Here is a 21167-nt window from a genome sequence, read left to right as displayed (position 1 = left end):
GGACAGTGCTCAGCAGACATTCAGAATGCCCAAGCTGGGCCGACGCAGAGAGTCGACCTCGGCATAGATGGCGAGACCGAGGCCAGAGGAGGGAAGTGATGTGCCCAAGGCCACACAGCAAGGCAGGAACAGACCTGTCCTCCCTACCCATCGATGGTTCCCCTCTGCTGCTTTAAGCTGTTACTGGACAAGGGCCATCCCATCAGACTCCGCTTCAAGGTCCCTTTTCACTGCAGGTTTGTCCGGAACCAGGAGGGGATCACAGCCCTCACTCCTCCACGCAGGTTAGAGCCAAAAAGGTTACTGAGCCCTTGCGGGGTGGCTCAGTGGATTGGGAGCGTTGTCCCAAATACCAGAAGACTGCAGGTTCGATTCCTGGTCAGGGCACAGGCCTAGGTTGTGGGTTCTATCCCCGGTCGAGGTGCATGTGGGAGACAACCTATATCAATGCTTCTCTATCACATCAGTGTTTCTCTCTCTCAAATCAATAAAAAAATAAAAATAAAAAACATCCTCGGGTGAGGATCTAAAGTAAAGGGGTACTGAGTCACCTTGCTAAATCAAACTTGAGAGGAGTAAAATCAGCGGTGTTTCGGAGCATCCGAGTGTTTAATCACAGCAGCGGTTCGGATTCCTGGAATATCAGAGTGGAAAGGGCAGGCCTTGATTTCTGAGTCCCCTCCGCACCGAGAAGGGCCTGCCCTGTGGGCTGCCGGGAAAAGGGAGCTCCCTGACTTCAGAGGCAGCCCTTCCAGCCTCACCGGGGGCAGCTGCTCCGCTGGACTGTCAGGAAGTTCTTCACCTGCTGGCCCTTTGGTCTCTGCTCTCCCTGACCCCGAGGAGGCCACCCCCACCCGCAGGGCTGGGCCTTCCTCAGCCAGCTCCTCCACCCTCCACATCTTATCTCCCCTCCCGCCCACCCGTTTCCTTCCCTGGATTCTGGCATTCCACTGCCCGGAGGTCAACACTCCTTCCCACACCCAGGCAGCCCCTGGGCCCGGAGTGGGGAGAGACCCTCCCTCTTGAAGGGCGGGGCACTCAGAGGCCACCAAGTGCTGAGGAAGAAAGCTGGGGGAGGCCGTGTCAGCTGGCCTGGCATCCGCCTGCTGGGAGTTCGCAGAACCCAGGAATCCAGGCTTCTGCCAAGCCGGCTCCTCCCCACCCAGGCTCCCATCTCCCCGAAGGCCAGGCGCCGGAGGCAGTAGAGGTTGCTGCTAAGAGCAAGAGCTCTGGAGCTCAGCTGCCTGTTCAGCTCCCAGCTCTGTCCATTTCTAGCGGTGTGACCTTGGACAAGCTGCTTCCCCTTTCTGTATTTTTCTTATCTATAAAGTGTGGACATTAACAGTACCCACTCCCCTGGGGTCATTGTGAGGGTTACATGGGTTAATACTTGCAAAATGCTTAGAACAGTCTAGCATGCAGAAACTGCAATACAAGTGTGTGTTAAGTACAATAAAATAAGTATTTGGACCTCGGGTACATGCCCTCTTAATGGTTTAGCCCCCAGTGAAGGTCAAGCTACTGTGGAGGTGGGGGGATGCAGGAGAGAAAAGACTGTAATATAGATAAGGCTTTGGATTTACTGCCCGGCATCTCCTCTTCCTTGCTGTGTGACCTCGAACAAGTGGCTTTACCTCTCTGAGTTCTAGTGCCTTCATCTTAAAATGGGTTAATGATTCCAACTCCCGGGACCAGCATGTGGGAAACCCGCACACTACGTGTACAATTCAATCAATGAGAATAACGCTGGAACATAAAACAGTGCCTCTGGAGGACCCTGGACCCTCCAGCCCTCTCTGCCCCTTTGCCTTGCACGTGGCAACACCTCCGTGCCAGCAGGTCTGGAGGCACCTAATCCCCTGTGCCCGCCCTGCTGGTAATAAGCTGGTGCCTCAGAGAGCCAGCTGATGGGGCTGAAGGAAGCAGTTCCCAGCTAAAAACAGGCCAGAGTCCATCCAAACCCTGCCTGGTGTTCCCTGGAAAGGCCAGGGCCACCCGCCCCTGACAGCAGTCCTCAGGGTGCAGTGATCTCAGATACTGAGGGGAGTCTCATCCTCCTGCTCCAAACGAAGACAGCTGATCCCCTTGGGAACATTTTCTCCACCCGTCGGCCTTGGCACTTGCTGTCCCACCCAGCACCTGGAATGCTCACTCCCCACTGATGACTGCTCCCCATTCAGAGCCCACATTAAACACCGCTTCCTCGGGAAAGCCCCCCACTCACTGCCATCTGATTAGGTTCCCGTAGCTTATTCTCTTTCTCTGCACCCTGTTGATTTTCTCCATCCAGCACCTAATGCAAGGTGGGGCTATGCAATTTAGTGTGTGTTCACTTTTTATCGTGTTTCTGCCTTAGAATGTCTGCTTTGGAAGGCAGGGTTGGCTCTGCCTGAATCATTGTAACCATTTCCTTAACCCTGGTCACCTGGCCAGGCCCCCGGCAAAGGTTTGCTGACTGTACAAGGGGTGTCATTGTCACCCATTCATTCATTTGCCATGAACTAAGTCTCAGAGAATCGCCCCAGCTGGTGTGGCTCAGTGGATTGAGTGCCGGCCTGCGAACCAAAGGATCACGAGTTTGATTCCCAGTCGGGGCACATGCCTGGGTTGCGGGCCAGGTCCCCAGTAGGTGTACACAAGAGGTAACCTCACACTGATGTTTCTCTCCTTCTCTTCCTCCCTCCCCTCTCCTCTGACTAAAAGTAAATAAATAAAATCTTAAAAAATAATCCCCTCATGGTTCACTCCCTCATGCCCTTCCAGCCCTCAGAGAAGCCCCTCTGACTACCACATGTCCATCCACCCCACCAACGCATTCCGAATTCATTATTGCCTTCCGAGTTCTCCCCGCTGGAATGAAGTTCCACAAGGCCAGAGATTCTTTTTTGTCAACGGGCTGCTTGTCCCAGGACCTAGAACGGCGTCTGGAACATAGTAGGAGCTGGAGGAACAGTTGTAGGATGCATGAGGTCAGCTGCCTGGGCCAGCTCTACCGACACATCTCATGTAGCTTTCGTATTATTATTACCTCATCTCAGAGACAGGAATCTGAGGTTCAGAAAGGGTAAACAAATGGATTGGAACCCCCTTCTGTCTGACCTGTGCCCAGTCTCTCTGTCACCAGCCTGTCTCCTGAGAGGTGTGCGAGATCTTCGTCTGGCTCCTCCTGTCCCCGCCATTCTCAGAGCCACCCCAGCAGACGTGGCCCGGCCTCCCTCGGGTCTCCCTGTCTCCAGTCTCTCTCCCCGACTCACTGACCTCCCTGGCTGCCAAGATCATTTTGCACCCCAGATCTGACCATGGCCCTTCTTTGCTCAAAACCCTCCCACGGCTCCCCATTGTCCCAGTCCAGTCTGGCATTCGAGACCCTACCGACTTCTCCATACGGACCCCCTGTTCGTCACACACAAATGCCCGAATGGCATGCTCCCGGGAGGCTTGTTCTCAGCTCCAAGTCTTTGGACATGTGACCCCCTCCGCCTGGAACACTCTCTTCCCCCAATCTGGAAAAACCCTGCTCCTCGCTGCTCTCAGCTTGGCGGTCACTTTCACTGGACGGAGAACAGGGACTGGTGTCTTCTTCCATATCCTTCTAGCTTCTCTGTCATCCCAGCCTCCTACCCACTGGGGCTGCAGAGGCTGCGAACTCCCCGTGGGCAGGGACCATGACTAACTCATCTCCAGGCTCTAGCTTGGGGCCAGGCCCAGTGCAGGGACCCAGCAAACAACTGTGAAGTGATTGGATGTGTCGGAAGTCAGACTGCTGGCTTTGCATCCTGACTGCGCTGTTTACAGGCTGGGCACCCGTGGACTTGTCTGTCAACTCCCTGTGCCTCAGTGTCCTCATCTGTGCCGTGCTGGGGATGAATCGAGTTCATACATGGAATCACTTGGTACAGGGCCTGGTGCCTGGTAAATAAGGCCCGTTGGCGTCAAGGAGGGAACAGGTGGTGGGCGGCGGCAGTAGGGGGAGCTCGGTGCCGGGGGGCACATCCTCCAGGGCAGCCCTGGCTGCCTCACACCCTGGAGGCAGCCCTGTCACTGGCTGAATCTTTTCCCACCGCTGCCCTGTGGGGTCCAAGGTGACCTGTGGAATTCAAGGCCATTGGACACAGACAGGAAAAGGCAGCGTCACCAGCCCTGGTGTAATCCAAACCAGATGCAGCCTCAAACCCACGGGGTGGTCACTGTGGGCTTGGCCGAGGCCCAGAGGCAGGAAATAGTCTTGGAGGAACACTCTCTGGGCTGGGACCAACCGGGAGGAGCTGTCCCACTGAGACCGTTAACCCTTCTTAGCCCACCGAGGGGGCCCAGGACACTGGGCAGAAGAAACCCGTGGTTCTGGCCCTGCGAGACACAGCGCACCTTGCAGGAAAGGTCGCGGCATCGCCATGGGCCCCGAGCAGGAGGAGCCCACAACCAGGCGCCGTGGCAGACCGGGCACACCGAACAAGGGGCGGGGGACAATAGCCTGGCACCCAGGACCGGCAGAACCTCAGACCCAGAGCTTTGGCACTGGCCCTGGCTCAGCCGGCAGCCCCAAACCAGCCCACGGCCCGCCCCGTCCATCAGGGAGGGTCCTACGGTGAAAACGCTCCACGCCCCCCACCCCCCAGGCTGGGGGCGACGCGAACTCTGGTGACGATGGGGCAGAGACTCAGCCCCGTGTGAGGGCTGCCTCCCCAGCATTTTCCTAGGCCTGTCCGTGGCCCCTGAAGGGAGCGAAATCTCTCCGAATCCCCATTCCCCCATCTATATCGTTACCTCCAGGGAGCAGGGAGGCCCAGAGGAGGCACTTGATCAACCAGAAGAGTTTCCCAAGGAGTGCTCCTGGGAGGGAATGGGATTAGCCCCGCCCCATGGTTCCGGGTGGGCTTCCTGCCCGGGACGGATTAATTTACGCTGTGCCTTTGGTCGGGTCACTTTTCCTCTCTCAATCTGTTTCCTCGCCTGTAAAATATGGTGGATGAGCACCCATCCTGTATCCTGATTGTCACCGAGGCCCTGGGAATGGCAGAGGAGGGTGGAGCTGAGGTCAAGCAGGAAATAGAGGGCTGTCCTGGGCGTCAGGAGTCCTGGGTTCGAGTCCCAGCTGTCGCTGTCCTCGCCGAGGAAGCTTCCTCGTTTGGGCCTCGGTTTCCCCAGCTGGACCCAGGCCCTGGATCTCTGCTCTCACTGGACCTCATTTCCTCCTCCCTGCTGCCCCCCCACCCCGGACTCCACAGGGGTGACTCATCCCTCATCATCGCGCTGTGTGGCCAAGGCTCAGCCTGGGTGGGGACCAGCAAGGTTGAGGGAACTCAGAGGAAACCAGGGGCCCGGCCCAGCTGGCAGGTGGCCGGCGGGCGTGCGGGCAGGGGTCCATGGCCACGGGGGGTCTTCTCCATAAACACGTCTCCCCCCACGAGCCCAAGCCAGGCTCCCCAGCCCCGCCGGGGCCCTGCCAGGACCCTGCCAGGCTCTGAGTCCAGAGTCACCTGCCCCCAGGGAACCTGCTGCTGCGGGGCTCTGCACCCACCTGCTGGGCCCACCAGCAGTGTTGGTGGACTCTGGCCTCCCCCACCAGGACAAGGTCCACAGAGGCAGGGGAGGGAGGGGAAGAACAGTCATGGTCTCGGTCATGGTCTGTGAGCAAGTCCAAGGTGCTCGGGAGGCAGGCAGTATAGCAGCTCAGGGCGTGGGCTCTGGGTCTACACTGGGTACAAATCCTGCCTCTGCCCCGCACGACCCTGAGCAGGTGACTTACCCTCCCTGAAGTTTGGCTTTCCCGTCTGAGAAATGGACGCAGCACAATGCCCACCGTGCAGCGTCATTGTGAGCAGCCGATGCGGTTCTGAACACGGAACCGGCCCTGGTCCGACACCCAGCACAATGCGTGTGAACTGCTGTGGCTGCGATTCCTGCTGGAATCGACAGATACGACACCCGCCCTGCAGCCAGCCAGCAGGTGGACCAGCTGCCCGGCTTAGGCAGTCCCGCTTCCGACTCCCCCACTCCCAGCAGGTGGAGCCCCTCCTCTGCAGTGCAGGCCCACGGCGAGGTGGGCTGTGGCCCCGCCGGGAAGAGCCCTCTCCCAAGGCCTCCTGAGAGACCCCCAGCACTGCAGGCCCGGCAACGACTCTGCTCTCTGCTCAGGCCTTACTCTGGTGAGATACAGGGTAGGCTCAGGAGCAGACCCCGCTCTGGGAGACCGAAGAGTCCACTTCAAGTCCAGAGTCTGACTTGTTGAATAGTCTTCAAGTTCCTTCCCTTCTATGAGCCTCAGTTTCCCCCCTGTGAAGAGTGAGTGAGTCAATATACATTCACGAGCTAACGTAAACCTGACTCACAGGAGTCACCCAATAAATGTGAGCTGGTGCCTTGACCTCCCTCTCACAGATGAGGAAACTGAGGCCCAGAGGGGGAGGCCACTTGCCCACGTCACACGCCGGGCAGGCTGGCTCCTGAGGCTGTGCTGGTGACCACCACTACACTGTGAACTGACGGGTGTCCTCAGGGTGCCCGGCACGTGGCGGTTGTCAGTGGACGGGGGGGTCGTCCGTGACCTCCCCTAAGTGAATGCCAAGGAAGGAGGCCACGTCCAACCTGTACATTTATTTACAAGGCGCAAGCTGAGAGCAGGCTGGGGGCCCCCCACGGCCTTCCCACTCCTCCTTGGGCCTGCTGATCCTACCAGCTGAAGCCCAAGGGTGACCCCTGACATGGGGGCCCAGAATGGCTGGGTCGAGCCGGCCTGGCCCTCTAGCTAGCTCAAGGGTGGTCTCCTGTGTCCCCCGGGCCCCTCCCAGCCCCCTCCGCCAGGCCTGGGCCGGCGTCCTCTCTCTCACGCAGAGTTCCTGTGTGTTGGTGGTCGGCGAGGAAGGTGGGTGGGAGCCGGACCTGGCCAGATGGTGTGTGCCGGGCCTTATCTGTCGGGTGTGGGAAGGCGGGCAGGGCATGAAGATCCTTTTTCACAAAGCCCGCTCTGTCTCTCCAGCAGCTGGGCCTCAGGAACCGGCTTTGTTGCCTTCCTGCCCCACCAAGAGTCCCCATCCACAGCCACACGAGCCCCCTACACCGGGTCCCCCAGTCTTCCTACTTCAGCTGGGAGCAAGCCCAGGCCAGGGATGCCCAGGGCAGGGGCTGAGCAGGGCAGGGCAGTGGTTCCAAGAGGAGGGAGCCAAGGAGGGGTCGACAGGCCCGTGGCGTCTGGGCTGCGGCTGAAGGGCTGGAGCCCCGTCTGGGAAGGCGTTAGCAGAACGGATGCAGACCATATCCGAAGTGGCTGTCATTGGGGAAGCAGTCACTACGTGGGGGCGCGGGGAGCCCCGAGCCTCCCAGCCTGGTGCAGCCTTGTCCTGGCCAGCCCGCCCTGGGGTCTGGCCCGTCTGCTCTGGCCTTCTGGGCTGTGTGGCCTCAGCCCTGGCCACTGTGCGGCTGCATCCAGGCCTCAGCCGCTCCTGGGGTCAGACCCCCAGAGCCATCAGTGCCCCGGAGCTGCTGATCTTCTTGAAGCGATTGGCAGCACTGACAGCAATGAAGTTTTTCTGGGGGAGGAGGGAGAGGGGCCCCAGTCAGCACCAGGGCAGGGGGACAGCTATGGGACAGCCGAGTGCCTCCTGAGGTCCCCTTTACTGCAGGAGGGCCAGGTGCCAGGGAGGGTGTGGTACTCAACATGGCCACAGGAGTCCTTCCTTCATTCAACAGATTGGTCTGCCGGACCGTGGGTCTGCTCGAGGCACTCCAAGTAAAAGATAAACCCCTCGCTGAGGCCAGTGAGTCCCGCCACACCCCGCCTCCGGATTTTCTCTGAGCTCACCTCCCCCACCCCACCCCCTTGGTCCTTTTCTAGTCCATCCATGCTGGTTTCCTGCCTGTTCCTCACACGCCCGACCATACGGCTACCTCAGGGCCTTTGCACTGGCTGTTCCCTCTGCCAGGGACACTCTTCCCCTATTACCACACTGTTCACCCCTCAGCCCTTTCAGGTCTTCGTTCACACTCTTCTTCTCAAGGAGTCCTCCCTGACCTCTTGCTTAGAAGTGCGACCTCTCCTCTGGCATCCCTGACTCCTTATTTTTCCTAGGGCCTTTCCTTAACCCTTTTACTATATCGCCCACCCCACCCCCACCCAAAAGTAAATCCACAAAGACTGAACCCCTTGTCTCTTTTATCCACGGGCGTATCCCCGGTGTGTAGAAGTAGTAGAGGCTCAGTAAATATTTGTAAAATGAAGGAAGGAAGCCTGTGATGAGGTCGGAGACCTTTTCCTGAGCCCAAGCCCCAGATGGACGCCCCTCCTCAGGGTGGAGGGCCAGCAGCCAGCCCAGGACAAAGAGAGAAAATCCAGCCCTGTTTTCCAGACAGGGCCAGGCCTGGTCCACAGAACCTGCCAAGGCAGGGCTCGTGGGGCCTGGGATCCTGTGCCAGGAGCCCTTCCTGCCGGGCAGCCCCTCCCTCCCCCCACCCCCAGCCCAGCAGTACCTTCCAGCGTCTCTTCATGAGGTATTTCTTAAGCAAGATCTGGGACTTGAGGCGTCGATTACAGCGCTTGGCTTTCTCCGCCAGGTTGTTGAGCCAGGGGTGGGCGAGGCACTGGGCAGCGCTCATGCGGGCCCTGGGGGGGGGGGGGCAGCGCGGCGAGGGTGGGTGGCAAGCCCACACGGCCCCAGAGCCCAGCGGGCCTCCCAGCGGTTCCCACCCAGCCGGCACGCACACAGCAGGTCCACGTCCTGTGGTGAGCCTCACCCCTGGTCCTTGACAATGAGGTTGGAGACAAAGTCTTTGGCCTCATCTGACACAGCCTCGAAGGTCTCCTCGTCAAAGTACCAGTTGCCAGACAGAACATTGTTCAGGGTCTCTGTGTCATCATCTCCCAGGAAGGGGGAGAGGCCACTCAGTCTGGAGAAAGGGGGTAGCCGGGGACAGGAAAGTGAGATTAGAAAGTCACCTTTGAGGGTCTGGGGGGTGGGGGAGATCCTAGGAGGCAGCACCAGGTGCTGAAAAGACCCCCAGCTTCTCAAGTGGGACAGACCTGAATTTGAATCTGGCTGCGTGACCTTGGGCAAGTCACTTCCCCTCTCTGAGCCTCACTCTTCTCATCTGTAAAATGGGCATAATCATCCCAGCTTCCCAAGGTACAGTGAAGAAGAGGAATGGTGAGTGCACAAAGAAAGGCCCCCTGCCCCTCTGCCCCCACCCGGGGTCATCAGAGATCTGCTGCCCCGAGCCCTGGGCTGGGGCACTATACCTTTAGGGGCCTTGGTTTCTCCATTTATAAAATGGGCATAAGGTTTCTCTTTCCTAGTACTCCCTAGCACTCCCAACCCCCAGCAAAGCCATGAGTGAGTCGATGGGGCAGTGGGACCACCTCACCAGGACCCCAAGGCCAGTCTTGGTCTCAGCTGCCCACCCAGGTACCCCGACCCCAGGAACACTGTATTCCCGCGGGGCTCACAGCATGTAGGTGATGACCCCCAGACTCCACATGTCTGTCTTGTCGGAGATTTGGTCATAATTCACCACCTCAGGTGACAGGAACTCTGGGGTCCCAAAATTCACCTTCAGCTTCTCGTTGGGGTTATACCTGGGGGTGAGACCAAACGCTCAGAGCACAGCTCCCGGCCCATTCCCAGGCACCCTCCGCCCCTCCTTTGCCCTCTGCCCTCCTCAGAGGCTCACCCCGCCCTCCCCGCCCTCTCAGGTGGTACCTCCGTGCCAGGCCGAAGTCAATGATCTTCACCAAATGGCCCGTGGTGTTGACACACAGGATGTTCTCCGGCTGAGGAGAAGGGGTGGCCTGGATTGGCCTCTGACCTGGCTCACCCTCCCTCCCCAGCCAGGGCCACCTAAGCCCCAGGTCCAGCCAGAAGCCCAAGCTGCCAGAATTGGCAGCCCGTCCCAGACCCCCAGGCCCACTTGCTCCAGGCACAGATGTAGAACCCGAGGGCCCGAGAGGGACTCAGCTGAGGCCTCGCAGCCCAAGGCTTCCCGATGGGCGCGGTGGTGTTTTCCTTCACGGAAGGCCATGAAAGAACAACAGCGTTGTAGCGGGTCTGAGGGTGGAGTGACGGGGGCCTGCAGGGCCGAGCTGTGCCCGGTGAGAGGCTAGTTCAGGGCCAGCAACGGGCATTCGGAGGCCCCGAGACCACGGGAAGAGCCCACCAGCTCAGGGCCCCCAGAGGAAGCCTCTCGGGCACAGAGGGGCTCCCGGCATACTCTAAGATGTGCTATTCTTGTCTCCCCGTTTTGTCGGTGACGACACCACCGACAAAATGTCAGGCCCCGGGTCTGTCACTTTCCACATGTTAGCTCGCCGGTCCTCCCAAACACTCTGTGAGACAGAGCCTTTCACTTTGCACCCCCATTTCACAGTTGAGAAAAAGAGGCTTGGACGCAGACGTGATTTGGCCACAGTCACCCAACGAGTAAGTGACAGAGCCAGGGCTTGACCCCAGGACTGTCTGCCCCAGCGCCGATCTCTGGATATCACTCTTTCCGCCGCCAGCCAACAGCGACCCCCAGTGCACTCTGCAGACCCCCAGTGCGCTCTGCAGACCCCCAGTGCGCTCTGCAGGGTGGGGGCCGGCCGACAGAATGCCGGAGGGTCGGTTCTTCCAGGGCAAGGATGGTGCTCTCCGGGCCCCTTGCTCCCCATCCTCAGAGTCAACAAAGACGCCCTTAGGGGCTCAGCCATGGCTCCCAGAATCCTATGCTCCAGGCCCAGATGAGCACGTGAAGGAAGCTACTTCAAGGTTAGTCCCTCCCCATTCTGGGTCTGCATCTCCTCTTCACATAACACAAGGACACAGGATGAACCTGAGGTTATATACAGGGCAGAAATATGTTAAGTAGTTCTCCATGATGATAAGGCAGGAGATTTTGCACAAAAATATCCCGATTTCCTAATTTTCAGCACCTCCTGAAACAGCGAAAGCCACAGAACCACGCACTTGGCTGAGCGGCCCCTGACCTCGGAGCCGGGAAAGGCCTCCTGTTCCCTGGGGGCCTCCCCCTCCGGACTGGCCCTTTAACCCGGTTCTGTTATTCATCTGGGCTTTGTGGTCACTTGACTGTCGGCCCCTAATGACACACTTCCTGAGGGCCCTTTGCCCACCGCTGCCTGCATTAGAGCAGGACACCAGTGACTCTAATGGCTGGACCTGGTGTCCCACCAAGACAGGGAAGGAAAAGAAAGGTCCCAGGTACAATCAGCCGGGGAAACGAGCGGGAACTAGACCTCCTTTTGGAAAATGTGCGACTTTCTGAGAAGCCTGGGCCTGGAAAATGATTCACCCAACTTACTGGAACGTGAAGCCATTCTTTTTTTAATAAAAAAGTTTTGTTATTCCAAAAGAAGCCCATTTTGAGATACAGAGGCTTAAAGGTGAGTTTCTTCCTGGGGCATTTTCCTTGGGGACCCTGTTCCACCCCAAAGAAATTGGCTTTCCCTGGGGAACAGCAAGCCTTCAATGACAGGGTGCCGTCTGGAAATCCAGGGGTCACCCTTACTCGTTCCTCCCCTCCCCTCCCCCACCGCCACCAAACCACCAGCAAATCCAAACGGCTCTATTCTCAGATCGCACCCCTCATCTGGCTACTTCCCATCTCTCACTGCCACTCGCTCCAGCCCCACCACCTCTCTCTTGGCTTAATTCAACAGCCTCCTAAATTCCTTTTGCCATGTTGGCCCATCGAAATCCATCTCCTTATGTCCTTTCTTCCTCCCTTCTCAGTGGGGATGATAACAGGACAGCTGACCCAATGGGCTGGTGGGAGAGACAGGCACCTGGCTGGCAGGGGCATGCAGCTGACCCCTAATGATGGGATGGGCGGAGCTGACCCCAGCAGCAGCTCCCCGGCCTGCTCCAGACCTCAAATGCTCGGGCCTTTACCTACTTCTGGGACTTCACCTTGCCCATCTCCCCATTACTCGTGGGCTTTTTCATAATGCTTTTGATGGTGCTAAATGATCTATTTATTTGGTCACTATTTTATGGATGTCTGTTTCCCCCACGAGCCTGCAGGCTCCTTCCTCATCCCTACGGTAATGCCCACGTCTCACGCGGGGCACAGCAGCACACTAGCGGGTGCTCAGCATGTGTTTATCAAATGAACGTGCAAGTACTGTCCCCCTTGCTGATGTGTGTAACCCACCTTGGAGTGCGTATTCCACCCCAGCTCCCCTGGCCACTTACCCTACAAACACTAACACCTGCTGTAAGAACGGGGACTGGCTGGCGCCCGTGTTGCTCCTGCCTGCTCTGCCCCATGGCCATGGTCACTCAGCTCCGGGGAGCCACTACCAGTTGACCGTAAAATCTATTGCTGCTCCTAACCTGCTGTGCAAGGTGCCGAGCAAGGCAGGAAGGGGGATGTGACTATTCTTTCATAAACATTTTTGTTGGCTTCTACTCTGTGCACTGCTGCACGGACATTATACTTACTGATTCATTTTTCTGACCCCCCTTCTAGAATGGAAGCTTCATAAGGGCAGGCATTTTGATCTGTTTGGTTCACTGCTGGATTTCCACCAGCGAGAACACTACCTGGCCATGGAGCAGGCCCTCGACAAATACTTATTGAGTAAATAAGCAGGCACATGCCGTGTCTCTCAGGGCCCAGCATGGAGGGAGGTGCTTTGCAACACCCATTAGTGAGTCCTGTGGGAGGCGCTGAGCTTGGCGTCCACAGGGCTGCGAAAGACACTTTTGACAAGTACCTAGAATCAGACTAGAAGCTCCAAAGAGCGAGGACCAAGTCTTTGTTTTCTGTCTTATTCTCCACTCCTGGTACTTAGTAAGTGCCCAATGAACCCTTTTTCAGTCTACGGGTGGAAGGATGGATGGAAGAGGAGAAGACAGGGCGGGAGCATGGTTGCAGCACTGGTTTCCAGGGGTCGGACGCTGTTCCTGGCCCCTCCCAGGAGGCCCCAGCCCCAGTACCTTGAGGTCCAGGTGCAGAACCCGCATCTTATGCATGAAGAGGATCCCGTCGCAGATCTGCCTGACAAACACCATGGTATCCACCTCGGTCAGCTGATAGTCCTCATCCACAATCCTCTCGAAGAGCTCGCCGCCCTCGATGCTGCGTGCACAGACCCCTCTACAGGCTGCTCCCGGGCCTCTGGCTCCCCACCCGACCCCTGCCCCCACTGCTGGCACTCACTACTCCAAGAACAGGACGATGTCGTGTGGCGTCTCAATGGCTGCGTACAGCTGGATCAGATTGCGGTGGTTCAGCTGGTTCATAACCTCAATCTCGAGCTTCACCATTTCCTGGGGACCAAGGAAGTCGGGGGTACTACCCATGAGTCATCACTCCCTGCCCTTACTGTCCATACCTGTGCCCTGACCAGACCTTGCCTGGACCACTGCCCAGCCTTCTTGCTGGCCTGCTTGGCTCCCATGTCTCCCCACTCCCAACCCTGTGTCCTCACCAACCCCAGTCCTTCCTGCTGGGACACTGTTCCTTTGGGGTTCTTCTCCTGACCAAATACTGGCATCCCGAAGGCTCAGTCCTCCCAGCTCATCCCTCCCCTCCCTGCACTTTCTCCCTGGGCATTCTCCTCAGGCCCACGACTAGATAATCCCACCCAAGTGTTCTAGCTCTCACATAGACACCTCCACCTGAGCCCCCCTGTGAACTCAGCGGACCCGTGTCTCCAGCTGCCCGGCTGCCATTTCCCCTGGATGTCCACTAGGCATCTCCAACCTATCACATCCAGAAGTAAGCCCTTGATATCAGCCCTGCCCCACAACTGGGCTGCCCTCAGCTTGTGCATTAGCAATACGACCGCACTCTTCGCCCAGGTGTGCAGGACTAAACATTAGGAGCTATTCCAGAGTCTTCTCTTAATCTTGCTTCCTCACAGCCCACATCCAATCCTTCACTAAATCTTCAGACTGTACGTTCACGCTCGATTTCAAATCCAGGAATTTCTCACCTCCCCCACCACTGCCTTCCTAGCCTACGCCACCATCACTTGTGACTCTGAGGAAGCTCTCAAGCCAGTTGTCACATTGGTAGTTTGAAATCAGCTACGGTAGAACTATTTACACCACGGAAATCGGCGGACACTACAAATCAGACCTCCCCCTGCACTGCGGCCCCCCCAGAACATCGTGTCACCGCCCAAATTGCTTCACCTCCCTTATTTCCCATTCCATCTCTCATAGCTCATCTTACGTGCACTCATCCCTCAGAGTGGCCTAACCTCGCCCACCTGAATCGGCTGCACACGCCCTGTCTCTTCTCTGCCTTCATTTTCTCCCCTGGCCCTTCTCAGTCTGGGCTTTCCGCAGCACTCTGCTTTCCAGCTGTCTGTTCCTCCTCTCCAGCATGGCAACCCGTAAGGGCAGGGACTTGCTTAGTTCACTGCCGTTTCCCTCACACGGTGAATGGCATGGGAAAAAATAGCTGGATAATTAATTAATCAATAGTTTCCTTCAATTCTTCAGCACGTATGGACTGAGCATCTATGCTGAGCCGGGTCCAGAATAGAGGCCTGGGGACCCAGCAGTCAGTGACAGGGACCCAGGCCCGTCAAGGGGAAGAGACAAGGTCACGAAGAAAACACGTGCCTTCCAATGGTGTGGAGAGCCAGACAGGGAGTTCAGGGCTGCGGCACTCAGCGCTGCTTCTCGTACTCACCCCAGGCTCCAGCCTCTGCAGGCTGTGCTCTCCTCCTGGAATGCCCGTAACCTCACTCCCTGCTCCTCCTGCCTTGACTCCAGGCTCCCCAGCAGTCACCTGCTATTTCCAGCACTCAGGCCTCTCCTCCCACGGTCCCTCCTTCCTCATAGTCTTCGTTAAGGAGACAGCCAGTCCAGGAAGCTTCACTGACTCCACAGGCTGAAACAGGAGCCCCTCCTCACCACGCCTGCCCTGGCCTAGCTTTGCCCAATTACAGCTCTTACCTCACCAGGTGGCTGGGTCCTCATCACCTCCTCACCCCAGCCGCGACTCCCTCACTCTGTGTGAGCCGCTCCCGTCCTCCCCTCCTTCCCTCCTTCCTTCCTTCCTTCCTTCCTTCCTTCCTTCCTTCCTTCCTTCCTTCCTTCCTTCCTTCCTTCCTTCCTTCCTTCCTTCCCAAGCTCAGCTCTCAGCCTCCACTGAACCGGGCCTGAGCTGGGTCCTGTAGGCAGAGATCTAGACCAGGCCTATTACCCCTGGTGGTCCCTGTGGACGGGGACCACATTTGCTCCACTTCCGGACCCATGGTGCCCTGCACAGGGACTGGCCCAGAGCCTGGGCACATATCAGCATTTGTGGACTGGAACAGAGCAGAGGGCATGACTGTCCCGTGCCCAGAAAGGGAAGTCCTGGGATAAGTTCACTAATGGAGGTGTCTGGTTCACACTTAGGGGCATCAGGCCCCAGTGGCAGGGCTATCTGTCTGTCCATCTAGACAGACACACGGGTAGAGGAAGGCGAGAGGCCCCCCTACTCCAAGACTCCCCCCTGCCTTTCACATAGCAAGCCTCCACCCCTTACTACCTTGTCTTTGGGTGTCTGTTTCTTGATGACCTTGGCTGCCAACTTGAGGCCTGTGGCCTTCTCTGTGCAGGTACAGACCGCTCCAAACTTGCCACTGGACAGAAAAAAGGTCAGGAGTGAGGGGGTTCCCAGGGACAAGGGCTGAGGGAGTTCTGAGCTCTGTGCCCATCTGGATCCCCACCACGAGATGGGGACAGTCGCCCCAGCTAGCCCTGACTTCCTCCTGAATCTCTACTGTGGGGACAATGGCTGAACTACAGAAACTGAGGACACGGGAAGGGCAGCCCGATCTAAAGGGTGGCCCCAGACGTGACAGGTCACAGGCTTGTGGCAGGTAGGGGCCCGGGGCTCTGGGCCCCAGAGGAGGAGCCCTTTGGTGTTCTCTACAAGGCAGGAATGACCGTGGGACAGTCGGTGTGGCTCCTGCGACCGAGGCAGACAGGAAAGCACTGCATGCTCTCTGTAGAAAATACCGAATGACTCAGGAGGTGTCTGTGTGAGTGATGGTGACATCATTAGACATCAGCAACAGGACAGCTGGCGCATGATAGGTGCAGCCACTAGAAGCAATTGTGTCCACGTGGGTCACGGCCAGTGGGGTGTGGAGGGGTCTCCCACAGGGAAGACGTGAAGCCCCAAGGGGCTCAATGCTCTGCAGGGGCTCAGGGGCCCAGAGCTCACCCGCCCAGCGCCTCCTTGGAGTTCATGATGAATTCACTGTTGACATTCCCTGTCCTCAGCTCCACAACACGGTGGGAGAAGGGGGCCGGGGGTGGTGGGCAATCATCTGCAGCAGAGCAGAGCCATCAGTCAGTGCCAGGGACTGCTGAGGGTCCACCCTGGTACCACCCCCTCCCCCCTGGCCCCGGCCCTTCCAGGGAAGTTCACTGAGCAATACCCACGGAACAGCTTGGCTTGGGGACAGGGGCCTGGGGGCCCAGTTTCCAATTCCAGCTCTGCCACCAATATGCGCAATGCCTCTGACGGAGGGAGGCTCAGCCTCTCCCCGCACAGAAATGGAGGTGGCTGGTTACGCCACTCACACCCTCCCCAGCTGTCGATACTTCCCTTGAAAGAACAGCTACAGTGGCGAGGTGCCAGCTAGGGGTCACTGTGTCTGATGGGGTTGGTGATGAGACGCGCCTACCATCCCCTCAGATGTCACCACAAACTGGCCTGCGGAGGGCCCAGCGGACAAGGGTGAGCGTGAGGGAGCTGGGCGGGAGCTGGGCGGGAGGAAGCAGGGACGGAGTTTGGTAGGGAGAGGCTGCCATCTAGTGACAACCACAGGGAACGGGGCCCTGGAGGCCGACAGGCTGAATCGTAGGGAACGGAAACCTTATAAATAGCTAGAGGCGGCAGGCAAGCCAGGCCGGTGATAAATCAGACGGCCCTTGGAGGTTGTTCAGGTCCCGTCACCCTGAGGATGTGATTTCAGGGCGGGGCGGGGCGGAGGTTCGGGCACTGCTCGGAGAAGGAGGCAGGACTCCTGGCTGCCGCCCAGCCGCCAGGCCCTCCCACCCTGTCTGGGTGGCACTGTGCCGCTCACCAGGCAGGCTGGCGGGTCTCCCAGGGCACCTTGGCCCGGAGCGGGGGTGTCAGGACACTCTGGGCTCTCCTGACCCCATCTCACCCCACCCCCAGCCTTGCCGCACCTTTGCCCAGGCCTATTCACCTACTCGCCAAACTCACGCATGCTCAGAGGCTCCCTGCTGCCTGCTGAATAAACCACCCGCTCTGAGTCTGAGGATTAGTTAATCCATGCCACGGTCGTGCCCCGTCTCACGTGCCCAGCTTCCTTGGTCAATGCTTCCACACAGAAACCAGTGCTCCTCAGCTCACGAATCCTCTGTAGCTCCCATGACGCTTCCCACCCCATCCAGGATGTAGTTTAACTACCAAAGCCTGGCATTTTAGTTCTACTACTGACTTAAGATGCCACTGTCCAGAGAGTTGGTATTGCACCAATAATATGCTTGGGTTTCTTCAAAGTCCCATTTTAGCCAAAGTAAAAGAAAGCAAAAGTGATCTCTGGAGTCAGGTCATCCTGACAGCAGCTATGAATTTTGCAGTACTTACTCCATTTCCCCATCAATCAAAAGGGACTAGAAACCACTGCTTTCCGGAGCCGTGTGGCACTTAGATAAATCAGCCTGGGTGAGACGTGGCTCAGAGCGGTTCAGTACTCTAAATTAAGGAGACTTGGGGAACCCCCTTCCCTCCTCCCTGGCTCACAGGCAGCCCCAGCCCATGCCTGCCCCTGGCCTACCCAAAATCTGGAAGCAGTCCTCCTCCCTGGCTGTGGGACAGAGGGCCTGCCCCACCTCCGAGCTCTCCGGGGACACAGCCTGGAACTGGATCCCCCTTGAGGTGTCCCCTTGCACCTTGGCCTGGCCAGCCTGGCCCGAAGCCTTTTCTCCTGCTTCCTCCTGGCCGCCTCCCAGGATGTTCTTGCCTTCTTCTGCTTCCTTGGCGGGTTCGGGGTCTGTGGGGCCGGGGGTTACGGGCACCCCTTCAAAGATGAGCTCCGCCGCCTCATTTGGGGGCTTCTCAGCCAGCAGCTTCTCAGAGCTAGAAGGCGAGAACACAGAGGTGATGCCCTTAGCAGCCACAGCCCCACGGTGGCCTCAGGCACGGCCTCCTCCTTCTGAAGCCTTGTCTGGGCCCTGAAGCTAAGGTAACCCTGCCCCTTCCCCGGCCCCCGATGCGTGGGGTAATGCATCCAAATTCACTTTATACAAAATTAAGGGATGTTAATATTATCGTAAAAAAAGGACTTAGTATTGTTTTTTGGGGGGGTGGGCTGGGATGAGAGTAAAAAACAGAAAACTGTACTTGAACAATAATTAAAATAATTAAAAAATATACGATCATAAATGACTTCAATCATTATCTTGACTATCAACACGCTAATAGATCATTAATAACTATTAATGAGATTGTTGATATAGTTAATCACTATGTGGATATAATTAGGGAGATTACATAGCTCTTGATTCATAAAAACTGTGGCAATACAATTGATATTAATATAAAATTTAAATTGATATGGTGTTATTATTGTGGTTTACAATACATCGTTAATGATCTCATTAATATAATTAACATTCAGGTAAGTAAGTGTAATTGATTGCATCATAAAACTGACACTTTATTATAAAAAAGCATTAGTAAGTTATGAAAGTATTAGTAAGGACCTACCAGTCTGTTATTAGTTATCTTTCCACGTTATACTGATAATTATACTAAGAAGAGGGATTATCCTTTCCTCTTGAAGTCTCAGCTCCACCGTGGGGGGACCCAGTGATCCTCAGGACAGAGGAGCTCAGTGTGACCCCCGGGGACAGAGCCCAGGACCCTTCCCCGCTCCCAGGCAGGGGGCGTTCACCTGGAGAGGACGGCAGGGCAGCTGGGGCTGTGTGAAAAGGAGGGTAAGCCCCTCCCGGCCTCTGCGTGGTCCTCTGCCGCCTTCTTTCCTGCCTTGGGCTCTCCGGGACCCTGGCTGCCTGAGGTCCCCTGATTGTCGTCCTTGTTGGGCTTCTTGACACCGGCCCCCACTTCTGGAGTCTGGGTCTGCTGGGGCAGGGCCGCCGGCTGCCCCACACTGCCTTCCGCAGGACACTCACCCAAGTCGCCTTCTCCCTTGGGGCCCTGGCTGCCAGCTGAGGGGTGGACCAGGGCGTCATCCCCTTTCTCTGAGGCAGGGACTTTGGCACCTTTCTTCAGGGTGGGTGGACCAGGTTCTTTCTCTGGGTCTGGGTGGCCAGGTTCTTTCTTTGGATCTGGGGGGCCAGTTTCCTTCTTTGATTTTGGGAGGCCAGTTTTCTTCTTTGGATCTGGGGGGCCAGGTTGCTTTTTTGGGTCTGGGGAGCCAGTTTCCTTCTCTGGGTCTGGGGGACCAGGTTCTTTCTTTGGACCTAGGTGGCCAGGTTCATTGTTTGGATCTGGGGGACCAGGTTTGTCCTTTGGGTCTGGGGGGCCAGATTCCTTCTTTGAATCTGGGGGACCAGGTTCTTTCTTTGAGTCTGGGGGGCCAGGTTCTTTCTTTGAGTCTGGGGGGCCAGGTTCTTTCTTTGAGTCTGGGGGGGCAGATTCTTTCTTTGAGTCTGGGGGACCAGGTTCTTTCTTTGAGTCTGGGGGACCAGGTTCTTTCTTTGAGTCTGGGGGGCCAGATTCTTTCTTTGAGTCTGGGGGGCCAGGTTCTTTCTTTGAGTCTGGGGGGCCAGATTCTTTCTTTGAGTCTGGGGGACCAGGTTCTTTCTTTGAATCTGGGGGACCAGGTTCTTTCTTTGAGTCTGGGGGGCCAGATTCTTTCTTTGAGTCTGGGGGACCAGGTTCTTTCTTTGAGTCCGGGGGGCCAGATTCCTTCTTTGAATCTGGGGGACCAGGTTTGTCCTTTGAGTCTGGGGGGCCAGATTCCTTCTTTGAGTCTGGGGGGCCAGGTTCTTTCTTTGAGTCTGGGGGGCCAGGTTCTTTCTTTGAGTCTGGGGGACCAGGTTCTTTCTTTGAGTCTGGGGGACCAGGTTCTTTCTTTGAGTCTGGGGGACCAGGTTCTTTCTTTGAGTCTGGGGGACCAGGTTCCTTCTTTGAATCTGGGGGACCAGGTTTGTCCTTTGAGTCTGGGGGGCCAGATTCCTTCTTTGAATCTGGGGAACCAGGTTTGTCCTTTGGGTCTGGGGGGCCAGATTCCTTCTTTGATTTTGGGAGGCCAGGTTTTTTCTTTGGACCTAGGGGGCCAGGTTCCTTGTTTGGATCTGGGGAACCAGGTTTGTCCTTTGGGTCTGGGGGGCCAGGCTGCTTTTTTGGGTCTGGGGGATTAGGTTCCTTCTTTGGATCTGGGGGACTAGGTTCATTATTTGGATCTGAAGGGCCAGGCTCCTTCTTCAGTTCTGGGAGGCCAGGGTCTTTCTCTGTAGCCAGGGGTCCTTCTCCTGCTGCACCTTGAGGTGTCTTATCTGTAGAGGAGGTGAGACACCCATCAGGATTCACCCTCCGCCCCTTCTTTTCCCAGCTGCACTGGCCAGAGACCAGCTCTGGGTCCAGGTCCCCACCAAGGCAACAGTTTGCAAATGCTGGTCCCACGGAGCCTCTGGAGCCACTCGATGGGCTCTAGAGGTGGGCGGCGGGGATCGCAGAGGCCTGTTCGGGGCTTCTGGTCCCTGGTGGGCCTGGGTGCCCCACCATCTCTTACCCTGTGTTTAGGTGCTGTCCGTGGGAGCTTTACATTTTCCTAGTCTCTCTGGGAAGGAATTCACGTAGGCTCTTGATTTAGCCCAGTCCTACCCAGACAGAATTCTGACTTCTGAGTCCCCCATGTGCCATACGAGGCGGCTAGAGCACAAAACTACCCCTGAGGAACCAGCCCCAACCTGGATTTAAACACCCGACCTCCTCCCCCCCGTCTCCTGGCCCAGCTTGGCACCTGTTGATGAGCTTTGGATTCCCGGCTCAACTGCTCCGTTTTCTGTCGCCATGAGGTAGGGAGGCGTATGCTTCTGCTTGTTTAACTCAACTCTTGCTAGCTGCAGAAAGAAGCATGAGGTATATCAGGCTGTCAGATTCCTCCTCTTGTCAGGTCGAGAGGAAGCCAGGGCCAGCTGACTGAGGGCAGAGAGGTACCTGAAGCAGAGAGGGGCAACCTGGTGGCTGTCTGTTGTGCAGCGGCTTCCCCGGAGCGGTCCTGGGGCTGT

General features: G+C 57.2%; 1 protein-coding gene across 1 annotated transcript; it reads right to left on the bottom strand.

Annotated features, from left to right (window-relative positions):
- Nucleotides 1-6579: 6579 nt before the first annotated feature.
- On the bottom strand, nucleotides 6580-21167 carry MYLK2 (myosin light chain kinase 2). Its single transcript, XM_053671016.1, has 14 exons — nucleotides 21097-21167; nucleotides 20900-20999; nucleotides 20376-20432; nucleotides 18866-19247; nucleotides 17747-18048; nucleotides 16159-16264; nucleotides 15478-15571; nucleotides 13147-13256; nucleotides 12924-13065; nucleotides 9690-9760; nucleotides 9437-9565; nucleotides 8728-8880; nucleotides 8464-8596; nucleotides 6580-7526 (listed from the first exon to the last, which is right to left on the bottom strand). Exons 2-14 carry the CDS (start codon nucleotides 20949-20951, stop codon nucleotides 7446-7448), a joined length of 1812 nt encoding a protein of 603 aa, XP_053526991.1. The 5' UTR covers nucleotides 20952-20999; nucleotides 21097-21167; the 3' UTR covers nucleotides 6580-7445.

This window comes from Artibeus jamaicensis, unplaced genomic scaffold, assembly GCF_021234435.1.
Source record: "Artibeus jamaicensis isolate MK-2021 breed Jamaican fruit bat unplaced genomic scaffold, CSHL_Jam_final contig_685, whole genome shotgun sequence".
Taxonomy (NCBI): domain Eukaryota; kingdom Metazoa; phylum Chordata; class Mammalia; order Chiroptera; family Phyllostomidae; genus Artibeus; species Artibeus jamaicensis.
This window is presented reverse-complemented; position numbering and strand designations above follow the sequence as displayed.